Genomic DNA, 24549 nt, shown 5'->3' with positions numbered 1-24549 from the left:
TCGATCGTCTTTCGTGCAAATATTTTTTTAAATTACTTTATGGGGGGTTTTTATTTTTGTTCAAACAGCAAGAGAACCCTTATTATTTTTTTTTTTTTTTTCTGTGAAATAAAAAAAAGCAATGCCATTATTTACCCCGGAATAACCGTATCCCATTAATCTACGATGCACATTTTAAAGCGAAAATTCCCTGCTCGCTGACTCGCTCTCGAGTCGTTATTTACTTTGAAAAAAAAGAAAAAAAAAAAAAAAGAAAAAAAAAGAGAGAGAAAATAAAAAGCTCATGAGCGCCGTACCATACACACACCAGCGACCAGAGCAACAACAGCCGAGAGAGAAAGTGAGAGCGAGAGATGGAAATATACCGGGTCGTAATGCGCTCGGGATTCGAGGAAAGCTCTCTCTTTCTCCGTGTCTCTTATTTTTCTTCTACCTCGAACCAGCCCCGAGAGCCAAGTGGAGAGAGGGAGGCAGTCGTGAAAACATTTTCCTTGCGATTGCCCGGCCAGCGCTTTTGCGCCCAAGCCCCTTTTGAATACTCTCGAGCTTCCTCGTCCTCTCCTCTTCCTGTTCTACGCACGCGGAAGCCGGCTATACACTTGTCCTCCTCCTCCCGTTCACTGTTTGCCGAAGGGGAAAGCGTATACGGTGTTTGTTTGCTTACGCCAAAGTTGCCAATGAAAACGAGGATAGACGGAAGAGGAGGCGGACTAGGGCCACGGGAAGATGGATCGAAAGATGGCTGGATTAGAGAGAGAATTTGTGTTTTCACTCGGCCGAGAGCTCGTGCCCTTTTTTCTTTTCATCCATCGGAGGAATAGTGCAATAATGTTGGCGTTTCCCTTGATTCGATAGTGCGCGATAGACCGTGTACAGATATACGTCAATCGAGTGGCGTTTTGTTGACGAGGTCCCATCTTACCTTATCGTCGCTCGTTTAATCAACGATACACTGTAAAGCTGGCACGTGTGTATACATACTTGATCGATGATGGTTCGCTACTCTTTTTTTTTTTTTTTTCCACATCAAGTCGTATGGTGGGTTGATCACGTATGATCGATGGAAAGTTCAGAGTTTCATGGTTTGATGGGCTCATTATTACGGCACTGTTGATCACCCGTTACATTAAATTCTAATTAAATCTGCGTTGCTCCGCGATGAGCTCTCGCAAGGCGGAACAATGGTACACTTTCGCTTCAATGAGAGTTGCCTGTAACTTTTATAATAATGGTAATAATGACGCATCCGTTGAATCCTAATTATCTCCCGATTGGAAATCACTCCCATTGTTCGTGTGCGAGTAAAACCGACAGGGCGCGGTTTCGATTACTATCAAACGCCCGAGCATCAATTCTAATTAACATCGCTCTTTGCTTTTCATCGCCATCCCGAAAAAATACCTCGACTCAATTCCTGTGCATGTACCCGCCCGATGGCTCGAACGAGAAAGCGAATGGCACGCAGAAGAAAAAAGGAAAAAAAGCGGGGCTGCCCCTCGGTACAATAGCGCGTTGATGCTCGCGTTCTCATCTCAATGCGAAATGAGGTCCATAAATTTACCGTCTTCTATCGGCTCCCCGTACGTGGAAACCGAAACTAACGTCCACTCACGCGTGCACACAAGGGCTGGCTATCCGACAAAAACGCGAGCAACGCGGGTAGGCAATAATTTCGACAGCAGGTAGTATTTACCGTTCGTGGGTGTATCGTTTCCGGGCATTTTGTCCGTGTACAAAAGGGCCTGGAAACGCGCGCGCGTGTGTGTATGTGCGCCTAAAGCTCGATTCCACCGCAATTCGACCCTCCACGGGTGTACATACATCGCGTGTTCGTATACGCGCTCAAAGGACCATTACCAAAATGACCATTAAAATAAATTACGCGCGAGCGCTCCACCTGCTACACGTGTGCGCTCTCTTCAGTTATACATGCACACAACGTGCACGTACGAGGGCGGGCGTTATGCCTTTCATTTTGCCGAGAGAAAATTTTCGCCGATGCGAATCAATTTGCCTAAATAATAGAGAACTGAGTTTTCGCGTGTAGGGGGTGGGTCCATCCAACTCTTCTTCTATCTCCCGTAGTGGGTATGGATATTTATGAGGCTATCGACGAGCTTTTTGATTAAGAGCGTGGGACTTTTTTTTGCGGCCTTTTAACGCCTCGAGCTTCGTAACTGGTACTTTATTTATTTTTATTTTCTTTTTAGGGCAAAGTATTAGTTGGAGACTGCTTTCAGATGGCTTTCGCTGTACGAAAATTCGCGAATAGGCGAGGATTGCACTGTAAACACTCCGCGTGTCCATTAACTTGAAGAACGTATTACTTAATTGGAGGAAAACGAGGGACCCGATGCAGATTTTACTCCAATCAAAGTTGGCGACTAGCAGGCATAATACACGTGTGAGCGTGCGTTGGAATTTTTTTTTTTTTTTTTTTCTCTAAAAAATAATATCACAGGGGGAAACTCAATCAAACTGCGTGCCAAATTGATCACGGTTTATTACAGCTGTATACACGATGCATGTAGGTTTTGGTATTTTTCAATCGAAATTTTTTTTTTTTTTTTTACTAACGAAGAGTATCCTCGAATTTCGTAACGCAAATACAGTTCCAGCGCGTTTATTTTTCCCCTTTCACGTTCCAATCAATCATGATGTAATAAAAAAAAAAAAAAAATTACAGCGTGAACCAAATACTTTTTTTTCACCCTCTCATCGTTTCTAACTCTTTCACAGCTCATGGCTCGTAATTCGAATATTTGAAAAAAGCTCGTGCGAAAACACGCGCACAATTTTGCGTTTCGAAACGAGACGAAATTCGACGAATTCCAGGGACGAAAAAAAAAAAAGCAGGAATCATCGATTACGTGCTTAATTTCACAGTTTCTCAAGCATCAGGATCGCGCGCGTCGGTATGCAACTGTATTTGCGATTCAAATAACGTGGAAAAACAAATCGAGTAAAAACAAATGAAAGTAAAACCTGCCCTGCTATCGCAAGGGCACGCGGCTTGGATGTGCACGCGCGGAACTTGTATATACTTTATTAGCACCGCGTTTATTCTACTGGGAGTATAATTTACAAAGTCGGGCCAGTAGCTGTATCAACGTATGCATACGCACATACGAGCACCCACTCGTTTATCTGTGGAAAATCTGCGCTTTTTTGCTACCCAAGTATATATATAGGTATGGCGAAGCGAGGCAAGGCATCTACTGTTTGCTTGATTCCTCGGTGGTTCGATTTTGCACACCTATACCTGCAACGTACACACACGCTTTTACGCTTAGGTTTGTTTTAATTGGACAAGTCATGCCAAGTAACACATCGAGCAACCGAACGAATAAAAAATGATACTTGGCATATTGCAGTAAAAATTTGAACAGCTGTGTAATGAATATAATAAAATACACATTTAAGGCCACACAAATATTGTTCTTTCCTTGAGTTAACGTACTTAGATTGTTTATTCGTTGTAGAATGATTGATAAACATCTTTCCCCAGACAGTCCTTGACAACGAACCTGGTAACATTTCAGGGCCCAGTCGGCGAGGTGGGCGGCGTCAGGCTGCCCCTGCAGTCGCTCCACGGCTACGGCTCGGTCTTCATGTACTCGGCGTCGACGAGTCCCGGGGGCGGCGGGGGCGGGGGCACAGGTAGCGGGGCGACCGGCCAAACCAACGGCACGGGCGAAGTGACGCTGCGCCTACGCGAGCCCGAGGACATACCCGAGGAGGTGCTCGCGAGGCTAGAGGACACGGCCACCCTGTCCATCTCGTTGCAGGGCGACGCTGTCCTGAGGCTAGGCGCCGCCACTCCAGGTAAGAAACACTTTTCACCCGTACGCGTGTCTTTTTACTCCCGATGGTGGGTGTACTCTATCAGCCAGAATAAATCATGTGATTCGCGTTGGCGAAGGACGGGATCCAGAAAAATGTCGGTACTTGAGAAAAAAAGGGATTCCAAAACGTATGGGTACCTCATATTTCTCCGCGAGTTCCGGATCCCGTCCAATAACGACGCCTCGGATTTCTTTTCGGCGATTTTATCGCCGAGCTATTCCTCATACTTTTCTCCCCTGCCGCGCTTTACCCGAGAACGACGACGACGACGATCCATCCATACGTATACACATCACCCACGTAAGTGTACGTGAAGGGGGAAGGAAAAAAAAAAAAATCTCCCGAATCACTGCTCGGGAATGCGAGGCGGGCCGAGGTAATTGCCCAATAATTTTCCAGAGATCCGCGCCAACACGTCCCACGCGAGCTCCCCCCCGCATGATGGCCCATCACCCGACTTTGAATATTTTTCCGATTACATAAATTTCCCGCTCAAGATACATTCCGCGGGAATTTACGTTTTTGGGAACACGACGATTGATTCCCCCCCCCCACAGCCCCATCCACGCGAGATCAAAAGTGCGATGCAAGTGGGGCGTACGCCAGATTTCTCCCTTTGTACGGCATGTTTTTTTACGCGCGTGCGTTGCAGAGAGATGAAGAGGAAAAGGGGAAGGGAGGGAGGGAAAAGAGAGTGACGGATGACCACTGGGTATACGGCAGCAAAGCCATGAGAGCGGGGGGAGGATATCCGCGAGCGCCGATCGCGACCGAGATTTATCGCTTTGTTTGCGCACCGCGGACATATATACAACCCGCGCTATTTCGTTGTCCTCGTCGTCTCTCCTTCGGCCCTGTTTTTCTCATCGTCGTGTAAGAAGTGTCTCGCGCATCCCCTTCTTTTTCCTACTTTTTCAATTTTCTTTTACCCATCGATTGGAAAATCACATTTTCGCAGAGGACGTATACGCGTACCTAGCTGATTTCGCGGAATACATATAAAAAATAAAAGTGTACCTCTGTTGCAGTGAAAATAATAATTTCCGATTTCGTTTGCTCTTTCCACCCCTGCCCTCTTGGTCGCGGTATGGCAACCACATAATTTATCGGAGAGGAGAGAAAGAGCCGAAGATGGAAGGCGACCGTAATGGGCTGTTCCTCTCGTGCGTTTCTCATTAGGGGCAGGTTGGGCTCCTTTTTCTCCCCCCAGGGCGAGTGAGATTTATCGGAGAAGTCGCGGCTTGTTACAGAGAAAGAAGGCAGGGCTCAAACAGAGAAACCTTGGAGGAGGAGAGAATCGAGGGGTGGATTTTGAAGGTGGGAAAGACGAATGGGGGGCGATAGAGAGGTTGCCGCGATTGATTGAGGAGGTCATTTGCCCCCGTAGTCGCTTCAAACGTGGAGGACCACCGAATGCCTCCCCTGACGTTTCACCGTCAACTATTCTTCTTCTTCTTCTTCTTCTCTTTCTCAGAGCGAGTCAAAGAATGCAAATGGGACGCAAATCAACGATATTTATTCGCGTCCAATAATCATCAGGAAAACGCTGAAAAGTACCATTTCAATAAAGCGACATGTTTAATCGTCAAAAGTAAGTCTCGTAAGAAAGCCACGATAACCAAATATTTTTTGATTACATTGCATTGCAAAACTTTCAGTCGCGCGAGGACATAGGTAGACGCCACATCCGAGCTCCCAAAGTCTAATGATATTCGGTAATCCGTGTAAATACATGTATTCTCGCAAATAAATTACCAGCACGTGCCGTCGCGCTGGACTTTCTTAAGTATCCGTCTCTGGGGAAAATCAAGTATAAGCACACGTAAGCACGTACATTTTAAGTTATAGGCGTATATAACGAGGAAGTCAAGCAAGCCATTTTTCTCTAATGGGTAGCTTTTTCTAATACAAATGACGAACAATGTGACAATCACGCGATAAGACGGTAGTTGTATATTTTTCAACTGAACGCTTAAAATCGTTTTTGCTCGTCACGCTTATCGTTTTTCCGTGAAAAGTAACTTGGTTTGTTCTTTGAACTTATAGTCGAGTATTTGTACTTACCTACAACGGAAAGCAAAAAAAAACAACGTTACCGTGGTAGGTACCTGTATATTTTAAGCGGCGTAACAACCGCTTTACTTACTTTTATAAGGACATTTGCGAGCTAAAACGGTTTGCCCAGAGAGGGAAAAAAATAAAATAAAAATGCATTATACGTCCAGTGTACCCTCCGCGAAAAAGAGAAGGAAAGAAAGAAAGAGAGGGAAGGAAACGCAGTCCCATTCGTCCTCGTAATACTGCGACCGCAAAGTTAAACAGATCGTATACTTTTATCTCCTTGTATCTTTTTTTCTTCTTCTTTCTTATTTTCACCCGAAGAAAAAAAAGAGCTCCCAAGAAAGGCGAGGGAGGAAAAGACACCCCGAGCTCGTGTCACGGATGCTCTGGAGTTGTCAGCGAGAGCTTTCGCGCGAAGACACGATTTCACGAACGTCGAGGGTATACGAGTACACGCGCGTCATTCGAGAGGTCGTATTGTCCTCGCAATGACACTCGCGCGATTATTCTCGGATTTCAGCTCCCTTTTACGGAGAAAGGGATCCCTCTCAAGCGCAAAGTTTCTTTTCGAGACGACCGACAATGGACCGCGATACTTTGGAGATTGCAATACAGGATTCTCGGAAAAGCATACATTTGGTTTCTGGCACCCCGTCACTTTACAAAGCACATACTCGAAGAAATCAATTGACCAGTATCCTTCTGCCAAGCATGTAAATTTTCGTGATGATTGATATTTATGTGCCGCGTTTGAGCTCAGGAAATCTTTCGAGCCCACGTCTTTAGAAACAATCCAGGAAGCATCATGGAAGGGAGAGTAAGCTGTAAGTTGGGGGTGGTAGGCTTTTATATGTATGAAATATAAATTCAGCCGGCGTGTCTGGCAATTCCAGAAAAAAGAAAAGTGAGGGCGGTGTGTGGGGCGTTTAGGGCTGACGTCGAAAACGCGTGTAATGCCACATAAACCGGAAAAGAATGAAACTGGGCACGATAAAAGTGCGGCGCGTACACACACACACACACACAGTTGGGCAATAAGTTTGAAATATGCCGGGCTCCGTTTTTATTCGAGCCGAGAGAGCTGGCCCGGCGATACAATACACCGCATACAATGTGCCATTTCCACGCCACACCACGCCCCGGCTCTTATGTGTCCCTCTTGTCTTGTACGCTTTAACTCTCATTTCTCTCGTCTTTATTTGCTTGGGGTATTCTCCGTTGTTGCGTCAAGAGTACCTTTTTGCATTTTATGTTGCGAAGATTGTTTTATGCAACTCGCATGAAACTTGACAATTCGTGCATTGGTTTTGAAAGATGCATTGATTACAGGATGTGTGGTCTATAAGTGGGTGTAGAATTTATTAGACGTTTTAATGTATGAAATTTTAATGTTTATTTAATTAATAAAACAAAACGTATAAACAGTACGCAGAAGAAAAGTAGAAGAAAAAAACAAGCCTTGATTCATCATTAATATACAAAAGAGACTGCATAGTAACATTGGGGTTCAATTCTTTTCAGAAAATATGTTGTTTTTTTTCCTCCACAAGTTTTTACTCGATTAATAAATTAAATGTGTATTGTTTTTCAAGATTCGTTTTCCTCGATCTCACTTGTCAAAAAATCAGTTGTATATGAAATCTGGCAGCTCTTTCTTTGAGTAATTTATCGTCAAATTATGAAACAAATTAAATACTTGACAATTCTTTCGATTCTCTTTTTATATAGTAATATCTGATGACAAGATGAGCTTTATCACTGCCATGAATTAATGTCGTATACTTTTTCGTGAAATTATTATTTTTGTCTGGGCTTATTCAAAATTTATTAAAAACAGTGATCAAGTTGACAATTAACATTGTGTATACCTTATGAAACGTACAAGGCTAAAACTAAAACATTTTTCAAGTTAAAACTATTATATGAAAATAATTGAAAAGTGCCATTCATCTGATAATTCAAAATATAACTCAATATACGTGCATCGTGATTTTATAAAATAATTTCCTAAGTTAATCGTTTGCTTTTTAAGTCAACTTAGGCCACATGCTACGCCTGTCTTAAAAAAATTACTATCATACATCGTCACAAAACGACATTGACTGAACCAAGCCACGTCCGTGACAATATATATATTTTTTTTAAGTATAACTTATTTTATTCAAATAACATGATAAGTATGTAATGTGCGGTAAAAAGTAGTATGTGCAACACGCTTTACATGCCAGCTTCTTCATCTCCTACTGTTCCATATTGATTAAGGAGGTTTATACTTGCTTGATATCTATATTCGACAAATAATTTTACCATTTCAAAAATTAAATACCCTACTGCAGCTACCATTATGATTATTAAAATAATGATCCATGCAGATATTCCTGTTGAATCAGGTGTTGGCGGTTTTTCGGTTGACGTTGTTGTGGTTGGTTCTGTAGATGTAGTACTTGGGGTCGTTACAGTGGCTTCCGTAGATGTAGTACTTGGGGTCGTTACAGTGGCTTCTTTAGATGTAGTACTTGGGGTCGTTACAGTGGCTTCTTTAGATGTAGTACTTGGGGTCGTTACAGTGGCTTTTGTAGATGTAGTACTTGGAGTCGTTACAGTGGCTTCTGTAGATGTAGTACTTGGGGTCGTTACAGTGGCTTCTTTAGATGTAGTACTTGGGGTCGTTACAGTGGCTTTTGTAGATGTAGTACTTGGAGTCGTTACAGTGGCTTCTGTAGATGTAGTACTTGGGGTCGTTACAGTGGCTTTTGTAGATGTAGTACTTGGAGTCGTTACAGTGGCTTCTGTAGATGTAGTACTTGGAGTCGTTACAGTGGCTTCTATAGATGTAGTACTTGGAGTCGTTACAGTGGATTTTATAGTCGTCTTGTCTTCATCTTTCTTCTCACCTTCCGCTTCTCGTTTGACACGTGTTCCAATTTGTGGTTCACCTATTTTTAACACATGCGTCTATTAATGTGATGCTTATTTTTGAATAACCAAATCTTATCAATCTACAGACTTTTTTTAGGTAATGGGACGCGAAAATAAATCTTATAATTGAAAAAAGTGGAAAGGCATTATTTGAATAATGCTCCTAAGACAAATGATAAATTTTCGTTATAATTTTGGAATCTAAAAGTTTTATGTGACAAAAACAAGATCGTTTGATTATTCTAAAAAATACACTGCCAAATTCAAATCAGTATTTTTTTAGATGTCACGGAATAATAAGAAATTATTTTCTTCAAGCTATTTATTCGTTTTCTTATGGTTAAACAATATTTTTCATAAGTTTCGGAAGAAATCACTATGTTTTGGAAGAAATAATATCACAAGACTTTGAAGTAAAAAGTACATCAAACAAATTTTTAAATCTTTTACATACCTTTACAACATTTTTAAAAATTAATGTAAAATGAATGTTACATGCGTTTTTTTTTTTTTTTTTTTTTTTAAGTACAGATTTTTTGTTATAGCAATTTAAGTGTTTTGCCTCCGACTATTTTTCAGATGTGAAATAAATGGACTTTAAGGTTACCTTAAGAAAATCAAAGATTAATTGTAATCGTAGTTTTTCTTGAAATGTATTAGTTTAAAACCTTTATTACCTTTAAGATGTCTCTGGTCAATCATATCAGTCATATCTCGTAAATCAGCATTATGCTGTGGTATACTTTTAACTACAGCTACTACTAGTGATAACATCAACATTATCTTCCAGTACATTCTAAAAATATTAAAAAATGTATAACTCGTGTATAATTTATCAATCTTCACAAGACAGCAAATAGAATTTTTTACTTACTTTGGTTAGTTTTTTCCTTTTGAATTGCAAGTGGTGAATGACATCTACTTTGTTTGAAAAAACTACTTTACACCCGAAAACGCAAGTGTAGTAAGCAACGTGTTTTATTCGAGTGGTATACTTCTAAAGTCTACTATTATAAAGATGATTTCAGACGGAGCGTCGATAATGTGTGACGACAAAGCAGCAGCAGTTATGAAGCAATACTGCTTAATGTAGCGGCAGTGAAGTGTTCCCTGTTGTCGCGGTATAGCTCATGTTTTAACTATATTGGATTCGAACATGCAAGGGAAGGGGAATAAGAGAAAGTACTGATAACCGTAATGAACATGGAGTACTACTTATGTTGGCGCTACTTAGATCTAATTGGACTTAGATTTTGTTGTGATGCAGAGTTGACACATCATCAGAAATACTGAAGTGGACAATTCTTGTTATCGACTTCATTATAAACCTATAATCTTCATTACCACAAGAGCTTACAGTTAATTTTTGTAATAAAATTATTGTACTACTCGAATCAAATACTTGCAATCTAATGTGTATCCAAGTTTTAAAAATCTTCAGTATTTACATTAAACACCATCTTGTTAATAAAAGAACTTATTACATTGCAGAAATTTAAAAAAAAAGTAAAGTATCGTGCATTTAGTATCAAAAGGTGATAATCAATACACAATAGTCTGGTAATGCAACAATAAAAAAGGTTGTTCTGACGGTAGAAAACGTAATTTTTTTCATCCAGAATAAATTTACTGAAAACGAGGCGCGTTTTGTGTAAAATACTTTTTTAACACGAGTATAAACGACCAGAAGCACGTAAGAATCACGCCTTACTTACTCATGAGTCAAACGAGCATTAAGTAAGAAACCGACACGTTGTGACGCGTTAGTGTATTTATGTTGGCAAGACTGCGTTCAGTCAGTCGTAAAATTTAAGTGTGCAATGAAGTTGACACCTGATTGTGAATAATTTAATCTTAAATTACAAGAAAAATATCTACCTCTATCGTACATAATTAGTACAAAAATACGTAAAAATTTAAAAATATTCTATACTTTAAAATATGTGCAAGCGAATCAATAAAATATGCTTTATTAAGTAACCTAAAAAAATATTTTGAAGAGCTTTGAGCTCTTATCTTGCATTATTTCTTTTGAATTATGAGCCTATCAGAAAACAAAAATACCGCACGTAGATGTCGTTATCACAAATATTTGAAATACTTGATAAAACATTAATTTTGAATTTTTTTTTTAATTAAGAAAATATTTCATTAATACGATTTAAACATTGTAAAATTATTTAAACATTTAAAATTTAAGGGGACAGAAAATTTTACGTAAAGAAAATAATACTTTAAGAGTTACTGAATCAAGCTAATTAGGTTATTTATAACTAAGAATCATTGCTGACACACTATTTTCGTTTAATATGACGTTTGATATGGAATAAATAATTAATTGTTACTTTTGTATACGTTTTATTATTTTTTAGATTTTTTTTTTTACAAGAAAATTAAAACGATTTGAATTTCTAATACAAAAATCACTCGAAAAATAAATTTCAAAGAACGAAAAATAAAAAAATACGTGCGTTATGAGTACAGTGAAACATTTTTAAGAAAAATTGTATATAAAGCTGTGGAAATCATATTGTTTTTTGAATGTACATATTTATAATTCTCAGCCCATCACGTTATAGCCTGCAGTTTTTAGTCCGCAATCTCTCCAAACCTTAATCAATATGAAACTATAATATCCAGCAATAGCTAGTGCTAAAATTATAATTACTATTATCCACGCAGATATTGATGTTGATGCATTTACGGGCCTTTCTTCAGTTAACCTTTCATTTGGTTCTGTAGATGAGCTCTTTGGCGTTACTGTAGTGATTTCTGAAGTATTCTGAAAAGCAGTAGACTGTTTTTCTTTATCTTGCTTCTTTTCCGTTTGGAGCTCTAAAAATTTCCCATAATTATTATTTGCACCATAATCTTGTTGTTCTTCGTTTCCATACATTTCATTATAATAAATATCATCAATAAAGTCATAAATAAAGTTTATTCCAAAAGGTTTTTCATTTGACTCTAATGTGCCTGTATAAATATTAGTTGATGTAATATTTTTTTCTTGTAACTTTTCAAAAATCATAATAAATTATGTACGTATGCACAAGTGGAAACAATTAACTTACCTACTGAGTGTACCTTAGGTTTACTTGAATCATTTTGTGACTCTGCCGGCGCTGCGGAGACTGTCAGTGAGACTATTAAAAGTAATAAAAATATTTTCCAGTGCATTCTGAAAAAATAAAAAATAATGTGAAAGCTGAATTTTATAATAAATTTTAAAAACCAATGCGGTGCGCTTACGTGAACCAAATAATAAATATTATTTCGCTTTATTTATTTTACGTACTAATTTCACAAACGAATATTGTAAAGTATGTACTAAATTTTATTAAACCCATTAGGTTGCGACTACAAATTGGTTTTTAATGCACTACAAGTATCAGTGATAGTTCCCATACTTCATCCGTCTCTATCTTTCTTATTTTGTGATAAAGTTGAACATAGCGTAGGAAAAAAGCGATCAAATTGGTGCACCTCAATTATCACACGTGTATAAGTATTTTTTAGTATCTAAAAATGTATGCTATCTACGTAAGCAAACGTTAAGTCATGACGTGCGATGCAACATTCTTGAAAATAATACTAAAAACTGTTAAGGGAGAAATGAGGTAATCTTTAGTTGTAAATTCGAACGACAGTAACGTTAGTGATAACTACTTCATTTCCCAAAAATATCATGCTACATAATATATAAAGTGCTTTTACAATACCTTGCAATAGTAACAAAATTGATGTATACGAATTGGACAGCGATGATATTGAAGTTTAAATTGCAGACTTAAGTATCGTGGAGTACTTTGAACGTATATGTGATGGAAAATAAAAAGAAACTAGTTGACCAATTATGTCCAAGCAACCTTTTACTCATCAGGCAGATTTGTGACTGATAGTGAAACCAACTATTAACCAACAACACCGGAATAACGGTGTAAGGCAACACTGCGCCCTCTATGCAAGACTTGATTTTCTTATTACTATATTGAACAGAAAAAGATTGACTACACAATTTCAACGAAAATTCGATCAAAAAATTGTTGAAGCATATTTTCTGTACTGGATTTTGGAAAAAATTTTTTAAATAGTTAACAATTTTTTTTAATTGCATCTTTGACGGTGTCTTTATTTTCTTTGAACATACATGCATTCACGTACATAAAATGATTTTTACCAGAGTCATTAAGAAAACGCTTTCCTCTGAGGATTTATGTTTGTGTGTTGATAAAGGCACTATTTATTTGATTCAAAAAACTCTTTATTAAAGACTCGTTCACAAACAGCCTCTGATAGTACTAAATGTTCCAATATTAGTTCACTTTAAAGAAAATTAAAATTATATCTAATAAACAAATATTTCAATAACAAGTTTTAAAAAAAGAGGGTTATATTTCACATTTTTCGATTTTTGTTCTACATTGCCCATCAGTTCAAAGACCATTGGAAAAATTTCAAAAGCCATGAAAAATTGTTTTTTATTACGTCTGAAAATTGGGCTACTGTAAGCTCGTTTTTTCAAGCGTAAGGCCAATCCGAACAGGTACTCGCTATTATTTATTTTTGTGACAAGTTAAAACCGTTTCTTGTAGTTGAAACAATAAACAGGTGGCCCTGACTCTTTGTTCTCTGTGCACACGAATTTTTCAACGAAAACGCCTATTAAACACCACTAATGCTCCGCTCACTACATGAATTCTTTTCTCCTTTCAGTCGCACTGGGCCGGAACAAATTTTTTTTATCCACGTAAGGGGCCAAGTGTTCTTCATAAACACGATTTATCGAGCGTTAAGCCCCTCGATAGGAAGAAAAAAAAGGAGGTGTGCGTAGCTGGGGTGGGGGGCGAAGATAATCGGCAATTTTCGCCGGCAAAGGCCGTTCACGCGCACGCAGTCTGGCTTCTTGGATTTTTTGCACCCACTAGCCTTGGCTACAGCCGGGCAGGACAGGGAGGGCAAAGCTCTCGGCTTGAAAGGAAAAAAAAAAAAAAAAAAAAAAATGGACTGGAAAGTGGTGTAAGGGTCGCCTGAAAATAATGAGACCAGCTACCTCAATCCCCCGCTTCTCTGGCCCACCTCTTCTCGTTATTTTATTTTATTTTATTTTTTTCACTCTACACGCTTTTACACTTTTTTTCTCTCCCTAATTGCATTAAATCTTAGGTTTAAATACACAGCCCGGGTACCTGTTTTCTGAAATAATGGTGTTCCCTCCGTTAGTTTCCCGAATTTCCATTACACCCCCTTGAAGAGAAAAAAAAAAAACTGAATGCAATATTTCCAATGGTTGAAGGACACAGGACGCTTGTCCCCGTAAAAATTTAATCCCGTCGAATCAGTATATACACGCGTACGAAGCTCTCTTCGGACAAATCTCTCTTCAAGATCGAGTGCGCTTGCATGAATGTTTCAGAGGCAGTCGAGCTCCCTCGCTCACGTTTCGAGTCCGGAAAGTAGGAAGGAAGAAAAAAAAAGAAAAAAGATAGAAACGAGGCGTCGAACGAGAGAAAACAGAGTGAGAAAGAAGGAGGGGAGGGTAACCGGGCACGCTTGCGTGTATGTATATATATATAGGGTGCGCGCGCGCGTGCACGTACTCGGCCAGGGGCGCTAAGCTCGCCTAAAAGCTCGCCTTCGGATTTCCAAAGGGGGTATGGGCAGAGAGAAATCTTCGCAGCTACGCGACAGTCACGTATACTCGCGAGCAGGTTAAGGAACACGTACGAAGCGCGCGAGACGAGAAAGGCAAAGGAGGAAGACACCCACGGGGGTGCGTATGGCACAGACGCTCGGATTGGGGGGAGGTATTAGAAAGGAGATCGCAGGACGAAGGGAAATGATTCCGCAGCAGACGCTCTCTCGCTTCGTTGGATCCGTTCTGTTTCAACTTGCCCAGCTTTTCCACCGAGACGGACGATACCGTACTGCGAGAATCGGCCGCTTTTTTTTCCTTCCTCGGATGTCTCGATCTTTTCACCCCCGGTGGTGTAACTGGTCTAATAGTTATCTCACGTTTCGCGCCACCATATTGATCGAAGGTAAAGGAAGGGAAACCGTGCCATGGGGTACGGTGTATAACTGTACGGAGCTACAATGGGGGGTGGAGGGGAGCTAATAAAATGAGGCTACTGTAATTTGATTCGGTGTTGCTGCTGACGAGCTTATACAACGAGCTTTTTCAAATAGATGAGCGATTGTTTCCTCCAACGCTATACGTAACTATACATGTACTCTTGCTCTTTTGGCGCCTGCTTTCCCGCACTCGCAGTGCAAATATACACACACAAACTCGCTACGCTGCGGATGTTAACAATTGCCGACATTGTCCCCGATTTGTTATTGAATTTCGACTTTGTCCTTGTTTTTTTCACTCGATGTAAGCAGATTCGGGGAGTATCCTTCCCCCCCCCTTCTTTTATTACGTGATGGAGGTTGTAATACCTTTTTTTCCTCCGATTGTTTGTACTTTTTGGAATCAACGTATTTTGAAATTGATTTCTTTGCTAAACAATCGTGGTTTCTGCAACGATTGCTCTCATAATTTCGTACAACGCTTTTGCAAAGCTCGTCCCTGCCATTTGCCAATGTACGTTTTGTCCCAAGTTATAACGAGCCACGTATAAACACGTAATAAAAGTTTAGGGTAAAAACAGCGAGAGCAAAGGGAGGAATCTGAAATTGTAGTTATTAAAGCTCGAGAGATACCCTTATACCCTTGAATGAATATTTTCTGGGTGGCACTCATTTGCCCCTCGCTGCTAACTACCGCGTTGCTCTCTCCCCTCTGGCTTTACATCGTCTCTTCGATCGGTGGTATATACATATGTATATATGTACACTCGCGCTCAATTCTGCCCTGCAGCTGTCAGTCACACGGACAACAGAAGCGACCTGTTATTGTTTCGCCCTGACTCTGCCCAACGTATCTGTACTCGTCCTAATCAAGCAGACCTTTAACAAGACGAAAATTTGACATGTATGCGTCCCCTCGGGAATGTAAATCTTTACGTGACTGCCATTAACGGAAATTCAATTGTATATATATAATGTACGATACAAACGATATTTTTTACAATTTTTTATCCTGATGATGACGTGCACGTAGACAAGGGTGTTTAAACACCTTTTTTTTATTCCGTTGGGGTAAGAAAGCGTTGATGCAACTTCAATTTATTGGAAAAATACATGAGCTGCTTGAAAATACTTATTTTTAAAATATAATTAAAAACTTTCTGGGTTATAGATCACCATAGAGATAAGGTGCAAGTTCAAGAAATATTTGTCACGATAATTTTATTTTCCATATTGTAGACAGAACAGCAGAGAGAACGAAGCTACGGAAATGAAACGAAATTCCATGCTCCTAAATAGCGCTTTCATCCCAACGAGTTTGAGATTTTCCTGCGTTCTGAAGGAACGCGCGGCTTTAATCAGATTCTTAATACTCTGTTGACTCGTGACAATAGAACCCTGCACGCTCGGATCGAGTTGAAAGAGAACCTGGAGGAAAAAAAAATAAAATAAAAAGTACCTACCATAGTTCCGGAGCGAATATCGAGAAAAAAAAAGTATGAAATGAACGGTATGTAAAACAAGTTCAAGTATATCCGTGATGGAAAGTGATGTACGATAAAATTTCCAAGCGGGCCCCGGAAGAATCCAATTTTTCGACAAAGCGCGGAGCTATTTAAAGCCCGCGATGCATCGAGCTAAATAAAGTGCCCTCGCGTCGTGTTCGCGAATTCCGATTCTTGTTGCAAACAAAATCGTCAAACGCCGTAATACTGTAAAAAAAAAAAAAAAAAAAAAAAAAAAAATCACCCATAGGTATATACGCGTATGAAAAAAAATGAAAAAGGGAGTAGAATAAAGGGTGGAGGCGCCGTTTGAAATCCCAGCCAACTAAATGGAAATTCGATCAAAGCGCACTCGTACATGCATTAATACACGCCCGCATGTCCACTTTGATCCAATTAAAAAAATACCTACATACGTATACGTATGTATATGCTCCACTTGAAGAAATCAAGCACCTATCGGGCACGTGCGCAACGCAGACCTGTCCAACACAATAGTGCGGCTGCGTAGGTATATATATGTATATAATAAAATATCATACCATGTAACGAGCGAGCAGCGTCGAAAGTATGCTCCCCCTCGTAAATCCTCGACTGTTGTACGTGTGCCACTTTTATACATATGTTGCGCGACAGACCTCGAATTTATAATACAAAAGCGCCGCGTGCACGGTATAAATACATACAGCGAGGGTCCGTCCATGTAGAAAAGCACCAAGTGACACAAGTGTACATCAGTCACCGCTCAAGCTCTGAAATAACTTTTTTTTTTGACATTGCAACCTACGAAACATCGGTTACATTATTACACACCTGAAAAATTGTATGTTCACTCGAACAAAACTCGTACATGCTCATCGAGAGCGAAAACACCGCCAAAAACTGTCCATTGAAAAAGTACTGCATAATTCACCGAGTGGACGTATATTCCAGCATCTGTAGCGCACATTCCCCTGAGGCTTTTCCTCATCTCTACGTACACACACACCCACACACATAATACACGCGCGCATATAATACTTTGGATCTATACGCACACGCGACAGAATTATCGCGATGGACGCGAGCGAGTGCGTCGGCATATCTATCGGTCGCTGGCGACTGCATAAATTATACGGATGCTGTTTGACTTTGTGCCAACCGTATGCACACGTGTATATATATATATATATATATATATATATGTACATACGCGTGCACTTATATACTTGCCAGGGATGTAGATGTATAGGTGGAGAGGCTCGAGGGGGTGGAGGATAAATTTTGATGGCGCTTTCGGTGGATTTCGAGTGCGCGGGCGGGCTTTGTGGGGCGATGGCTTTTTTGATGTACCCTATGGTTTGAAAGGGCTCGAATTCGGAAAATTCAGAGAGCGGCGTATATATAGTGGATGGCTCGGTGATCGCGCAAATGGAGCTTGGGAATACTTTCGACTGGTACACGCACGTATGTGTATCTGGAGCGCCGATCGGAATGTCGCTTGGCACGCGTGTCTGCTCGTATTGTACGAAGAATTTCACGTTCGTTCCCAATGCTTTTGCGAGATAATCGTAACGATCGTTGGACGCGATAATTTCTTTTCGGTACTTTTTGCACAACCACCCACCTTCTTTTTTTTTTTTTTTTTTTTTTCTTTACTAAAGTAATGACCAACCTCTTTTTGGGGTTCTCAAACAAAAAAAATAATTTTTGCACGTAGGCGATCATCCTTCATCCTTGTGATTTTTGTTGATTTTCGAAAAAAGGCACCAAAAAATCTACGTGGCCGGAAAAAACGTCTTGAAACGTTTATCCAAGAGCGCGGCTGCCTGTGACTTCCACCTATTTTAAATGGTACACTTCAGAGCTCGGCTGTCCGCTCGAGAAGTACATTTTTCCACGAAAAAAAGGTTGGGATGAATTAAAAAAACCTCAAAAGGTGGAAAAATTAAACGCGCTCCCTGCAAATGAAAGCGGCGCGCTGTGCAAAAAGACGGAGGATCTCTTTTTTTTTTCCTCTTTTATTTTACTCTCTTATTAAAAGCAAAGGAGCACGAAAGACGACAGTCGAGCGGGAAAGCGAACGTCAACGGTGGCAGCTGCCGGGAAATTAGCCTGAAACATTTCCCCCGGAATTTTCTTATAAATTAAACTTTTTGCCGACGCCTGCTCACTCGCACGCCCACGTCAAAACTGAAAAGGGTATCTCTGCCGCTCTTTTGTAAAAAAAAATGAAAAATAAAATAACTACGCTTTTTTAAGATTCATCCACGTAGCACAGGTAGATCTGCACCCAACAGGGTAAAGCAAACGCTGAAATTGAAGCACGTCTCGTCGTCCTGCTTTGATCCTGAAATTGGCTGTCTTGTGCTCGTTTGCTTTTTAGTGGGGAGAAAAAAAATGATTTAACCTGCCCCGAGCTCCGGAAACATTTTTAATGGCACGCTAGGTACATGAATTTTTCGCTGAGCACTGCAACCTTGACTCGGTTGGGATAGGGATGTCTTTTAGCACCGATATCGCCCTGATGAAATTAATCAGTCAAAAAGGACATCGTCTTTACTTCGTGAAACTTGAGATCGCCCAGCTTTCGTAAAAAAATTCTCTTCTCTCTCTCAATTGTTTCTGTAAAAGTATCGTTGAGAGCTCAAAAGATGGGAGAAAATGTGCTCTCGGCAGATATAATGTGTTTTTTAATTGACTTCTCTAACAATTTCTCGACAGGTCGATTCTTACACTGGAGAGAAAAAAAAAAAATTACCGTGCTAGAATGGTAATCTGGTATTTGGAGACTTATTACTATGGCCAACCTAATTTTTACCATTATTGACAGTAATTTTTACTGTGCAAACAGTAAAAATCATTGTATTTACAACAAAAATATTACTGTTCTAAATATTAAAAATTATAAATAGTCTCTGAATACCAATGTATCACAGTAAATTTTATAATTTTTTTTTTCCTCTCAGTGTACAGCGACAAAATTCTTCCACTTTCCTAAATTTATCACTACAGATGCTAAACATCGACTAATCGGAACATTTAGGGTGGCATGTAATAGTCGATAAAAATAAAACAGGAAAGGGAAAGGAAGAAAAAAAAAAAAAAATCCCCAAACTCCGGCTGCCAAACCACAAGACAGTCCCGCAACGATACCCTAATCCACAGCCCACAAATCGCACGCCCTCGTCCCTACACCTCCTATCCTTCCCTCGCCTCAATTCTCGCCCGGCGTATCTCCACCTCTGGGAGCCCTCTCGCAAAATTTCGATAATAGACTGTCTCTACCTCCCTCCCCGCCCCACCTTCTTCTCCGCCTATCGCGCCAACAATATCATAACGAGAGCCCGGTGCTCCCGTTAACGACGTCGGGGCTTTCCGCGAGGTATTTACCGGAGAACTCGGCCCTCCGGGACTTACGGAAACTACGACGTCGCAGCCGACGACCAAGTCTTCGTGTCCCTGCGCTCAAGTTTATATACGTGTAACTACACACACACACACATACGCCACGTGACGAGCTGTACGAGGGGGTGTACCAACCCCCTTCGCTCGCGCGGGACAGCTAATGCGAACTGTTTCGTCTATATATATGTACACAATGTACACGCGTTGTACATCATGTGAAGGTTGAGCTAAGATGCTTAGGAGATAATCGGTGGGTGGGTATGGTGGCGCATAATTTCTCTGCTCCTCGGAAAAACATCTTACGTGTATACTCAAAGCAATCAACACAAAGCGTAGTGCCATATACATGTGTTATATGTATAAGCCATAAATAAAACATCAGGAAGAGCAAACAAGCCCATGCAGGTGCACATAATATATATATATATTATACGCGTGTGCCATCAGAATGGAAGTAAAGGAGCATACGTTGCAGGGTATAGAAAGAGAGAGAGAGAGAGAGAGGTCTGTTGTCTACGTGTATATACAGTGAGCAGGTGGGGCGCGCGAGCTTGGCACATATTTGCCTTTGGCTTACCGCAATATTGGCGCCCATGCAGTAACAGTCGTGCGCTACTACAGGACGCACAGGGTATCTAATGTATGTACATCCAGTGTCCAGAGTCTGCCCTGCGGAGGTACAGACCGGCACGTCCAGGGAATATACGTATATATACAGCTATAAGCTGCACACGCACTCGTAGAACCGAGAGGCTCTCTACGGCTATACTTATCGATGTGCATCATCGGCTATTGTGCAGTAAAACCCCTTACTCGGACTCTCCCTCCCCCTCTGTTTCTATGCTGATCCCAAAGTCATTGATGCACCAGGAGCCCTACGATCAACGACTATTTGATGGTTACGCATCGGGGATGACGAGTAGGGTAATACTGCTTACCTCTTATACGTGGAGGTGAATATGAATATGAGCCGACTAGTTCCTCGGAACTGAAACAAAAGGTTTTTCGAGGTGCAAACGTTTTTATCTTCTATACCTAGTTGTATAAGCAATATGCTAAAACTAATTATTTAGTTGACAATCAATTTTTTAGCTGTTATATTATGTACCCAAATACCTTCACCCATTCAACACTTAAAAACTGAAAGTTTTCACTTTAGAGCATGCCGAGTATGTACATACAAATATAGCCTTCCAATGTATAAAACAGCAAGTAGGTATCCAGTTAACTGATTTAATGTTTCTTCTCGCGAAAGAGTCTCTCAGCGCTACCGCGTCACCGAGGTTGTTGCGTAACGATCGTCCGTCGGGCTGGGCCGCGAGGTACACAGCAGCCCCACCTATATACCCTCTTCTTCCGTCAAAGTGAAAAAGGACGGAGAACAACAAAGACGAAGCATCCCGAGCTCCCCATCTCCTCCTCGAAGTTGTTTTCTTTACACTTTCGACGGGGAGAGTCGGTCGATGACGGCCCGTCGACGCGTCAACGCGTTCTGTATCAATCCTTTCGATACTCCCACCCGCGCACACTACGCTCGAGAAATCAATTTACAAAACCCGACTGTTACGCAAAAGCTCCCTTTTTTTTCTCCCCAGGAGCGTAAGAATCGATCATCATCCGCAAAATATCACGCACGCGACGAAACCTCTTTCCCCGCGAAAAAAAAAAAAAAAAAACCCAACGCGGTCCGTTTCAAAGAGACGCGCAGCGGAGGGGTGCTTTTTTCTCCAACCCCTCGCGCTTAATCCGGCAAATGGATCTCGCTCTCCATTCACGAGGGCGCGTCTCGCGCATACAACTAACGTTTAAGTCGCTCCGGCTGGGAGTCAATATTGGGATGCCCCCGATGAAACGAGGACCACAAGCGGCCGTGGGGAGGAATCTTATACCCAAAAGCTCGCGCAATCCCGATATTAGATCTCGTCATCCGAGCGAGGCCGCCGGCGCCTATAGTCTTCGGGGGAAAACCCTCGTAAAGTCCACCTCCTTGTCGTGCGGTCCAGCGCGGACGTTGTTGGTTTTTCGGCCGTTTTTTTTATCTCCCTCTGCCAAGTGTATACACACACGGTCTGCGCGTTCTCTAAAAACACCGGAGTTTATTTCCATACATATACACGCGCGGGTTAAGATAATACACGGGGGTTACCGGGAAGCGGCACCTATACATGAATATTCATAAAATCAGAGCGCGAGCAGCAGCCGGTTCTCGGTTAGCGTATTCATCAGCCCGTCTGAAATTTTAATACCCCCCCCCCCCCTCTTGATATGTACCTACTTTAAAAGCAGGGTAGTTGCGTGCGATGATGTACAAGGCGTTCTGGAAAAATCGGCAGCCCAAAGTGGGGGTGTCTCCGGGAGCACGTCGCCGACGGTAATCTCGTAGACACGTATACCCTGCGCGCGACTTCTAATCCCGGACTCTCATGCACGGGGCGCGTCCTCCCCCTCCCTAAGACTCTAATATCCATTCGGCGAGTGGCTCGTGTTACACATCGTCGAGATCGCAGCTGATCCACTTTCTTTCCGAGGTATATAATATTGTATATATACGTGCGGAGCGAGAGCGCAGTAGTAAAAACTTGATTAAGTCGGACGCCGAGCAAGTGGTTCCTTATATTGCGAGTGCCATGTTTGCGCCTCGCTGAATGCTTGGGGAATATTAATTTGTGTACATACGCGTGTTTTCGAGACACGAGTGAGGTGATGATTTTTCCTTTTCCGACTATCCTCGAGATGACGGCAGAAAAATTAAAAAAGGGGGGAATTTTCATCAAGAAAATATACATACGTATATGTAAACGACAAATTAATCAAGTCCCCCGTGCAAGTAATTTGCATCAAGAAAAAACAAGGGGAAAGGTGTAAAGGTCCGATCAGCATAATTCGTAAATTTGGGGGAAAATTTAATTCACGAGTTCGCAAGTTGGACGCGGTAACGGCCCCGCTGATGTATTGGGCGGTGCAAAGTAACTTTCGGCTCAAAGTTTCCTGATCTAGCGGGGTTTTCCCTTCCTTTGGCCCAGTGTTGTTTCACTGCAATGTAACTAGCTGCAAGGCTCCTTCGTGGTACATTTTATACGCGATTTTTTTTTTATCTAACGAGGACTGATCAAAGAATCAAAGCAGGAGCAGTGGAAACTAACGTAGGATCGCGGGTGCAGGGTTGGTCGGAAAACTTTTGGTAAACCAGATGTTTGCTCGCAGACGGGCGGTAATGAAAATATATGCACGATCCATTTGTCGGATCTGTTAATTGTACTCGCGCTTCTCCACATATATATATATTATTTATACGCATGGCGGCTTGTCGTTGGAAAATTAATAGCGTGTGTATAGGGAAAGTTGGGGTTGATTAGATGGGAAATCGTACAAGGTGGACCTCTCCCCCCCTTGATACAAGTTGATTTTGTGTTTCAAGAGAATCGAATGGTGTAGGGTGAGAAAAACATTTCGAGAAATCGGTTTTTGCCTTCGTTTGATTTTCCGTAGTTCCGTCCTCTGGGGAAAGTGAGGAAAAACACTTACCCAACAAAGAGGTCGATTTTCAAGTTGGCACGAGGAAAAAAAAAAAAAATAAACTCTAGTCGGTCGCAAATAAAATTTACCTCCAACAAGAGTAGCTCCGGTATATGTATTCAGAGTACATACGACATGGTAATCTCCATCCCCCCGTAGTCGTAACTTTTCAAAGGGACACGTCCGCACCCGTATATAACCTTTGGCACGAGAATTCGCGTGTCCACCTCGGCCATACCTCGGAGGGGAGTGGGGGGGGGATGCCCATCTTGGAAATTTACATCGCTTCGGAAATTCGTCCCGTATATATTACGCGGGGCCGCAGTATCCACGCGCGGGGCCGAAGAAAGGGACTCGAGGGCGCGTGCTCGGCTCGTTAACGGAGACTCGGCTTGCTCTTCCACTCCCCCGATATTTCCATAACATTTGGCATGCATGCGGCCATTTCTAAGCATTGGAGCCGGGCCCCGTGCAGCGTCGCATAACCGATTCGGCCGTCTGAAAATTTTCACCGGCCCTTGGCTTCGGGCACCCAATTTCTTCCCCCCTTCCCTCTACCTTATTTCCTCGGGTCGCTGGGAAAGGGTAGTTTTTACGCGAGCTCGTAAAGAGGAATCACGATCATTACCACGGGATACACCTATATGCACGGGAATAAGGGAGGGAGGAATTTATCGGCAATCGGGGCCGCTGCGACTCTCGAAAATTAAAAGTACACGCTCGTTCATCGAGAGCTTACGGCCACCCACGTGCACGGCCATTATCATAATCAAATGTTTGGTACTGCGAGTGTGCTATGAACGGGAGAGTCGACGTTTCGCGAGCATCTCGACCTGTATGATGATATATGATACATGTGTGCTTTATAGCGCAGCCGAAACGAGAAATGCAAAAATGTAATTTTTCGGGAAATAAGCGATGAGTTTGTCGCGCGGATGGAAAATGTTGAAAAGCCGGCAATCAGACTCGCTTGTGTATATATACATGCTCACACGTGTACGACATTTGTAGGTGGGAGAAAAATGGAAATAAAATTGAAAATCCCCCCCGAGAGAGGGAGGTATGTTTACACGGACGCGCACTCGAAGGGCTTCGCTTTCGCGAAAAGGGAAAGGAAAAAAGAGAAGAAAGAACGATTTTGTGTGGCAATTTGAGGGAAGCCTCCCTGTCAGGTGGTGAAGGATCGCGCGTGGCACAGGTACACGTATACATGCGTATACGGGATGCCGGGAGCATTTATACA

The 24549-nt window shown here is 41.6% G+C and overlaps 2 protein-coding genes and 1 long non-coding RNA gene across 3 annotated transcripts in view; 1 reads left to right on the top strand and 2 right to left on the bottom strand.

The window, feature by feature from the left end:
• LOC106646732 (uncharacterized) overlaps positions 1–24549 on the top strand; it is a 170882-nt gene that overhangs the window by 39485 nt on the left and 106848 nt on the right. The window contains exon 3 of the mRNA XM_089590839.1: positions 3513–3825. Within this exon, the coding sequence (XP_089446965.1) occupies positions 3513–3825 (313 nt within the window). The remainder of the gene's footprint in view (positions 1–3512; positions 3826–24549) is intronic.
• On the bottom strand, positions 7695–9867 carry LOC149375033 (uncharacterized). Its single transcript, XM_089591440.1, has 3 exons — positions 9701–9867; positions 9504–9622; positions 7695–8843 (listed from the first exon to the last, which is right to left on the bottom strand). Exons 2-3 carry the CDS (start codon positions 9619–9621, stop codon positions 8125–8127), a joined length of 837 nt encoding a protein of 278 aa, XP_089447566.1. The 5' UTR covers position 9622; positions 9701–9867; the 3' UTR covers positions 7695–8124.
• On the bottom strand, positions 11259–12641 carry LOC149375032 (uncharacterized). The gene is made up of 3 exons (XR_016292970.1): positions 12546–12641; positions 11898–12004; positions 11259–11661 (listed from the first exon to the last, which is right to left on the bottom strand). It is a non-coding gene; the product is annotated as an uncharacterized LOC149375032 (long non-coding RNA).

Source organism: Copidosoma floridanum, unplaced genomic scaffold, assembly GCF_036245765.1.
Source record: "Copidosoma floridanum isolate Cflo_tuat_1 unplaced genomic scaffold, Cflo_Japanese_pri ptg000013l, whole genome shotgun sequence".
In the NCBI taxonomy this organism is placed as follows: domain Eukaryota; kingdom Metazoa; phylum Arthropoda; class Insecta; order Hymenoptera; family Encyrtidae; genus Copidosoma; species Copidosoma floridanum.
This window is presented reverse-complemented; position numbering and strand designations above follow the sequence as displayed.